Source organism: Gasterosteus aculeatus, chromosome 4 (assembly GCF_964276395.1).
Source record: "Gasterosteus aculeatus chromosome 4, fGasAcu3.hap1.1, whole genome shotgun sequence".
In the NCBI taxonomy this organism is placed as follows: domain Eukaryota; kingdom Metazoa; phylum Chordata; class Actinopteri; order Perciformes; family Gasterosteidae; genus Gasterosteus; species Gasterosteus aculeatus.
In genome coordinates this window covers 32,376,860-32,384,994 of record NC_135691.1, presented here as the reverse complement: position 1 = coordinate 32,384,994, position 8,135 = coordinate 32,376,860, and the positions used below count along the sequence as shown (strand labels likewise).

Here is an 8,135-nt window from a genome sequence, read left to right as displayed (position 1 = left end):
TATTGACCCTAATTTATTCATTTCGTTGACGTAGATCAGCATGGAGGAAACCTTTTGGTGTCGTGGATTTAAAACAACTGGTTACCTTGGGCGTGTCTTGGAACGCTTCAGGACATGTGCAACGCTACTTCTTCACGAGGCTGCAGCCTTGCAGCGACACATTTTGATAAAGAAAGGATATTGTTTTCTTACGACCATCGCGTGACGTAAACCACAGACACGAACAAAACAAAGTTTAGAAAATATATTAAAAGATCGAACCGACCAGGTTGCGAACCCATGCAGCAAAATGCAAACGTATCAAGCTGCTGCTGGCGCTATGCTAGGTTACTATTTTGATGTTTTGATCCCCCGGGTTCGAATGTAAAAAGTTCAAATAAACTATTAAAAACATTGAAAAGAGCTTTTGTGTTACTTACAAAAATGTAATGTTTAAAATTTAGAAAAAATGAAGAATATTCTTTGAACAACATGCACAACAACAGAACTCACCCTTTCTATCACTTCTGACCCTATTTGAACACTTTATTAGCAACAAATAAAGTTAAATACACAGTGTAATATTTTGAATGAAGCGTTCACACCCTCTCAGCCCCAGTACCAAGTGTTCAGATCATTAAAAGCTTGGTACTCCTTGTGGTTTTGTAAGTATCTACATGTTTTACAGGCAATTTCTGTTCCAAACAGAGCGCCTTTAACTTTAAACGCGCTTCTCCAGTTGAAGAATCGCATGTACTCGGTGTGATTTTGGTCAAGGTAAAGTAGCCGCTCTGCCAACTCCTTTGGAGAAGGAAAGTCATCGACATGAATGAAAGACTCAGCTGGGGCGTGGCCCTCATACATGTGTCTTGGCGGGCCCATAACTACCGGAACACTTCCCCAAGTCAAAGGATTAAAGAACTTCTCTGTGATGTAATCTCTGTGGAAGGAGTTCTCAAAGGAGAGGTAGAATTTACAAGCAGAAATTATTTTTACAAAGTCTTCATCACCAATAGGTTTTTGAAAGGCTCTCCCATAAGCATGAATCGTTACGTGTTTCTTCAGTTCATTGTAGTACTGAACTCTCTTCATATTCGGGCTCCAGTTGCTCACAATCCAACACACCAACTTGTCCTTTGCTGGCAATTTGAAACTCTCCTCTGCAGAGGTCACGGGATACAGATACCCATAAGGCACTGGGATACTTGAATCACGCCGATAGTTGCATGTCAAGTTGAAAAGCTCATTCAGTCCAGTGATTTTACCTGAGTTGGTGGGCGACTCCATATTTGACCAAACCCATTTCTGAAAAACGGGGCGTGGCCCTTTGGGCATGTTTTCTAAACTTCCATGTATATCCCTGTGGTGGAAGACCACCCCGTGGGCCTTATGGTAAAGTTCCTTGTCATCTGTTAAGTGGCATCTTGTGAAATTGAAAATGTCGCAGTTGAGTTCAAATTTGAAGCCAAACGGCCACATCCAGACCAGCACAACTGTGTCGGGCTCAGCGTCCACTGCTGCCGCCTGGAGCTTCTCGGTCGGACCTGAATGTGATTTATTGAGGAGCTTTGTGGAGTTGCTGGGGATTGAGTCATGGCTCTGTGCTCTCTCTGCACACAGGAGGGCAGGACAAAACTGACCAACTCTTCCTAAATCGGGGTAGGTGATGTCGGCCTTGTACGAGATGAAAAGGGAGATGAAGCAAAACGCCAAAAGGAGGAGAAAAGGACGCTGAGGAGTCCACTGGGAGGCTGAACAGGACATGGCTCACCTTCAGAGACAGAACAGATGCAGCAATTGTAGACACAAAATTTGAATGGACAATGTGTTGAGTTGACTCATTTGTGAAGAACACGTTCAAAAGGTGTTTTTGATGTGTTGTATTTCTCCCCAAATACACTAAATGTATCTGACAAAACAATAAACAGTTGACATACTTTAATCTGGCACAGGGGTCTCCAACCACCGGGCCATTTGGTGCCGGGCCACATGTTGAGAGTGGATAAGTGTATGTAAGTGTATCTGTTCAGGAGGAGGCGATCAATCAGCGATCATTTAACTGACTCGGTTCTTTGAATCCCGTTCAGTAAAATGAATAAATCTTTTTTCAAGTAATTCGTTAATTTCAACGGGGGGCGGTGTTGCTCAACATTTCATGGCCAATTCCCTGGACTAAATACGTCCAATGCAAACACGTATCATTTCCTCATGTAGGTTAGTGCATGTAAACCAGCAGATACTAATTAAAAAGAAACGCATGCATTAAAATAACGTATTGTGACAGTTTGGATGATTTGAAATAGTAATTTATTATCACACTGGCATTTAATTATCACTGCAAACAATTACACTGCACTAAACCGTAAGTATAAATGTAAAGTGAGTCCTTGTGACGAATCGTTCACGAACGACACATCACTATTGTCCATTCCTCAAGGCGCACGGCAGTTGCGCGCACCGGCAGACGGACCTCAGATCTAGCAGACCAACTGCGTGTGGCACGTCATCGTTTGCCGCAGCGGCGGCTGGTCCATAGAAGGCCACTGGGCGCGGCCCTCTATGGACCCCCGCCGCCGCTGAGTCACACCAAACTCACCTCTGACCCTTACTGTACTCAAGTATTCATTTTAATAGTTAAAATGTATCATCAACTCTAATTGAGATATAACCTTAAAAAAAATGGGTTGGTTTGTTTGTATTTTTAAATGTATATATGAATACATTTCATTGGATCATCTACACTATTTATGGATATTTTGAAGGCGTAAGAACTTTCAACTTTCTTCATAAAATGTCTCTTGCAACCGTCAAAAACTAAACTGATGACTGTAAAAATGTTTACTAGCCTCAAAATAAACATAAAAAATACCTTTTTTTAATTACAATTCATCTTGTTTTTAATCGAACATGTGTAGATTCAAATAGTGATTGTAAGCCTCTTACTGTGCTGTTGGTCTCTGCTGAGCATCAAGTGGAGGAGTGTGAAGAAGAAGAAGTGATCCTCTGTTCGACTTACGGCACGAGTGTCAAGAGAATGGTGCACAAGGTGTTGACGTATGTATTGTTAAACAAATGAAAATGAATCATTACACAACGGGGAACACCCACGTTAGAGAAACCGATGAAAAGATACGGGTCTGTATTATTTGCGATACGTGAGTGAGTTTGTGGAATGGAGGAAGTTGATTGAATTTATGTTCAAAGTCCAGCATGATATATTTCATGCATAATGTCTCGAGAAGCAAAGTTATGAATAACTGATTTGCATTGACCAGGTTGCGTGTTAGCACCTAAATGAGTAGTGGGAGAGCATACATCCTCAAACAATGTCTTATAAAAAAAAAAGATGCTTTTAAATATGTATGTGATGCACTAGTTTTATAATACATTTGTTTTAAAACAAACATGACCCCTTCCCTTTAGCCAACCTAACATTGCAAGTATTTTTTTAAGAGCCAGATTCACACCTTGCTACCTTGCTTAGTATTAAGAAGAGTTCAATTGAAACTCAATAAAGAGTCAGGAATAATGCTCCATTAGTGTGAAGGTTCTAGGTATCCAACAATAGTTAAATTAGCACCGTGGTGTGAACCCATATGAACCTATATGAAGGAAAACACGTGTGACCAGCGAGTCATATTAAAATGTATACATTTGAAACGTTGAGGATTTAAGATAAAGAAAAAAAATACATGAAATCAGACACTTATTCGTGAATTAAATGCATTTTGTCATCAAATTAGTTACGTGTTTCTTCAGTTCATTGTAGAACAGAACTCTCTTCATATTTGGGCTCCAGTTGCTCTCAATCCAACACACCAACTTGCCCTTTGCTGGCAATTTGAAACTCTCCTCTGCAGGGGTCACGGGATACAGATACCCATAAGGCACTGGGATACTTGAATCACGCCGATAGTTGCATGTCAAGTTGAAAAGCTCATTCAGTCCAGTGATTTTACCTGAGTTGGTTGTGTTTTGTCTGACAAAAACGTAAACGGTTGACATATTTTAATCTAGCACATGGGGTCTCCAACCACCGGGCAATGGACCGGTACCACGGGCCGTCTGGTGCAACTGTATCTGTTCAGGAGGAGGCGCTTCATATAGCATGGAGTCACGTGTGACTGATGACACCACTACTTTATAAAGGGGATGTTCTCTCTCTCTCTCTCTCTCTCTCTCTGTATCTGACTCTCTTTCTCTCTGAGCAGCATGTGTGCACTGTTCTGCAAAAAACAATGACACATCTGTTTGTCCCTTAGAATTATTATTTCCCTGTGTAGGTAGACAAAAGGAGTAAGCCTACTTGTTAACAGCACACCACAGAAAGAATGATTATTTTTTAATTGTTTTGTCATTTGATCTTTTTTACTGGAAAATGTTTTATTTAGAAAATTAACCGGATTAAATTACGCGTGCTCGTCTCTTTGACATATTTCCCTAAGCGTCACCACGCGTTGTTTTTCTCTTCACGTGTTCATTGTCCGCTCCTCAACGCGCGCGGCAGTTGCGCCCACCGACGGACGGAGAGCGCGCGCCCCACTTTGGCCGGTTATTTCCATGTGTTTATCCACCGGACCTTCAAGAACGGCCCGCGGAATATTTCGGGACCTCAGCTCTAGCAGACCAACTACGGGTGGCACGTCATCGTTTTCGAAAGCGAGTGTAGGGTCCATAGAAGGCCACTGGGCGCGGCCCTCTATGGACCCCCGCCGCCGCTGAGTCACACCAAACTCACCTCTGACCCTTACTGTACTCAAGTATTCATTTTAAAAGTTAAAATGTATCAACTCAAATTGAGATATAACCTTATAAAAAATGGGTTGGTTTGTTTGTATTTTTAATTATATATAAGAATACATTTCATTGGATCATCTACACTATTTATGGATATTTTGAAAGCGTAAGACTTTCAACTTTCTTCATAAAATGTCTCTTGCAGCCTTCAAAAACTAAACTGATCCCTGTAAAAATGTTTACTAGCCTCAAAATGAACATACAAAATATATATTTTTATTACAATTCATCTTGTTTTTAATCGAACATGTGTAGATTCAAATAGTGATTGTAAGGCTCTTACTGTGCTGTTGGTCTCTGCTGAGCATCAAGTGGAGGAGTGTGAAGAAGAAGAAGTGATCCTCTGTTCAACTTACGGCACGAGTGTCAAGAGAATGTAGAAGTATGTGTGGCTAAACAAATGAAAATGAATCATTACACAACGGGGAACACCCACGTTAGAGAAACCGATGAAAAGATACGGGTCTGTATTATTTGGGATACATGAGTGAGTTTGTGGAATGGAGGAAGTTGATTGAATTTATGTTCAAAGTCCAGCATGATATATTTCATGCATAATGTCTCGAGAAGCAAAGTTATGAATAACTGATTTGCATTGACCAGGTTGCGTGTTAGCACCTAAATGAGTAGTGGGAGAGCATACATCCTCAAACAATGTCTTATAAAAAAAAAAGATGCTTTTAAATATGTATGTGATGCACTAGTTTTATAATACATTTGTTTTAAAACAAACATGACCCCTTCCCTTTAGCCAACCTAACATTGCAAGTATTTTTTTAAGAGCCAGATTCACACCTTACAGCGTTAATAAGGGACATAACACATTTGAACAAACAAGTGTTGAGAAAAACTAACCCTGCTGTCACAGGGAACTCTAGGTGAGGACTCGGACGCAGAGTTAAGGTTCAGTAGAAGTTTTTATTGTCCAACAAAAACCGCAGGGACGACTCTGGAAACGTAAAACTTCTCCGAAGAGAGAGAAATGCTCCAGCAAAACTAAGCGGATTAGGAAACAAAAGAAAAAGCCAAACTCTCGCTTATCGAGGAAATAACAAGAAGTCAATCTATTTGTGACAGAGTGGCTCAGTCCACTTCAATTTACCTGTCTAGTGGGTTGGCTAACTCAGGTGGCTTGCCACCTATGCACCTCCAATCACGGTGGGATACCCAGCTGCAAACAATTATTCCCCGTCGTTGTGATCACAGGGCGGGGCTCTCCCCTGGAGAGTATATGTTTCAGTACACCTACCTGTGGTGGGTCTTCCTCTCCGCTTCTCGGGGGTATAATGGTTGCTTGGGGGCTCCTGTGAGACTCACCTGGTCGTGGCATTCGTGGGCTTTGGGTAAGTTAGGGTAATATCATTTGTTGGGCATTGTTTGGTGGTAGCTGATGCGCCTGTCTGCATAGTCAGCCGTGGTTTGGAGGTTGCGGCTGAGGGAGCGTGCCTGCAGGAAGCTGGTGTGGCAACTTCCCATTCTGTGCCATCAACGGTACTCACCAGCTTGTCGGCTGAGTTGGCTTGAAAGAGCGTGGTTCTCCAGCCTGGTGTATTCAAGTGTGACACCATATCCCGACGGTAGGCTGTCTCATCTGTACTGTGATTGCAGTTGCTCTGGCCAGCTGTTTTAAGCGATGTGTTAATTTGCAGCCAAGCGGCACTGGCCTGATGCACGGCTGACCAGCGGATCACCTGCGGAGGCAAGCCCCACAAGATATTGCGGAAACCCCCCTCCACTGCTGTTCTGTCTGAACTCGTTTTATGAATTAATCATTCTTTTCTTTGTTTTTGTTTGAGTGTGTGGGCCCCGTGGCCGATATTTTGTGTTTATTAATTGTTTTCTTTCTTTATTTAAGGAACAGGAGTTTCTTGGGCTGCTGGTAAGAGTGGTTGACTGAGCCTGGTGGTGGCGGTCCCCTTCGTTTGATTTATATTACTTCATCATATATTCAGCTGTGTGGTTTCCTTTTATTTTGTTTGGTTTTCTTTGCTGTGACATTAGGGACCGTCCACCCCCACCTTTTTCTCAGAAGTCATCTCTGCCAGCGAGTCCTCAGTCTTCTGTCCCCTTTTCCTGGTTTGATTTATTTCTTTTTGTAACATGGATGACTTTTAAGCATTTTTCATTGTTTTGGTCTAATCGTGTATCAATTTATAGACCATATCACTAGTCTCGAGACTGTCTTTTAAGAACGATGTACTCATAAATAAACGTATAATTTTGTATAATGGAATCACGTCTAGTGCCGGTGTTGTTCGAATCTGTGTCCTGTTGCTGACCATAATTAGGTGCTCCATGTCATTATTTCCGGGGGTGAAATTCCCACGGTGGCGTTGCTCGTATATTAATTAAGATTATTTGGTCGTCCTCCCGACATTGCTACAAACTTGGCGTTGCTGGCAGGACTACACTTTGAGCCGGACGTGTATTCCTTTTTTTTGTTGTAAATAAATATATATATTATCATTTTTATTATTATTATTATTTTTTTTTTTTGTTATTTGTGTGAGTGGTTGTAGAGACAGAACAGCAGTGGATTAATTTGGCTTAACTATTGGATTTCTAAAATTTGCCTAGCAGGTTCTGCTCCTGTCCCTCTCTGGTACCATGGAAGAGGAACTGCAACAGCTCAGAGACCTTGTTATACAGCTGAAGGCAGACAATGAGCAGCTGCGCCGGGAAACGGATGCTTCGCAGGCTGGCCCAAGCTCAATCACACCAACCCTTTTAGCTCCGGTGAGTGGTGCTCCCTTAGCCGAGACTAGTGCTACCATAACCGAGCGACTGGTCGTGGTGCCACGAGACCGGCGGTGTCCAATATTTAATGGAAAAACCGGTATAGGTGTGGATGACTGGGCAGAGGAAATTCAAGCCTGCATGCGCACTCGCCGCTTGACAGCTGCTGATCAGGCCCACTTCATATTTGATCATTTAGAGGGAGAGGCAAGGAACGAGATCAAATATCGTACTAGCACTGAACAAGCGGACTCGGTCCAGATTCTTGCCGTCCTGAGAGAATTGTATGGTTGCACTCGGTCATATATAGTTTTACAGCAATCCTTCTTCGCTAGGACACAACAGCAAGGAGAAACCTTGCAGGAGTTCTCCTTGGCCCTGATGGCCCTGATGGAGCAGGTTAAGCAGCGGGCACCTGATGGTCTGCTTAATTCGGCCGTTCTTCTTCGAGACCAATTTGTGGAACATGTCCTTGACGGGGCCCTTCGTAGGGAACTGAAACAGTTGGTCCGTCGTCAGCCGTACGTCACCCTGATAGAAGTGCGTGCAGAAGCTATCCGCTGGGAACGAGAGGGACTCCCAGGTGGCGTTAGAGAGCGAAGTCATTCTCTTCCAGCCGTGTA

General features: G+C 42.7%; 1 protein-coding gene and 1 long non-coding RNA gene across 3 annotated transcripts; one reads left to right on the top strand and one right to left on the bottom strand.

The window, feature by feature from the left end:
• Positions 1–364: 364 nt before the first annotated feature.
• LOC120817152 (4-galactosyl-N-acetylglucosaminide 3-alpha-L-fucosyltransferase 9-like) lies at positions 365–5,133 on the bottom strand. 2 transcript variants are annotated; one of them, XM_078100357.1, is made up of 2 exons: positions 5,060–5,133; positions 365–1,750 (listed from the first exon to the last, which is right to left on the bottom strand). In XM_078100357.1, the coding sequence occupies exon 2, from the start codon at positions 1,741–1,743 to the stop codon at positions 589–591; it is 1,155 nt and encodes a 384-aa protein (XP_077956483.1). In that variant the 5' UTR covers positions 1,744–1,750; positions 5,060–5,133; the 3' UTR covers positions 365–588. The 2 variants fall into 2 exon arrangements, with proteins under 2 accessions (XP_077956483.1, XP_077956482.1); XM_078100356.1 differs by lacking the exon at positions 5,060–5,133 and adding an exon at positions 2,923–3,621.
• Positions 5,134–5,838: 705 nt separating this feature from the next.
• Positions 5,839–7,009, top strand: LOC144406103 (uncharacterized). Its single transcript, XR_013467276.1, has 2 exons — positions 5,839–6,353; positions 6,426–7,009. It is a non-coding gene; the product is annotated as an uncharacterized LOC144406103 (long non-coding RNA).
• Positions 7,010–8,135: the final 1,126 nt, after the last annotated feature.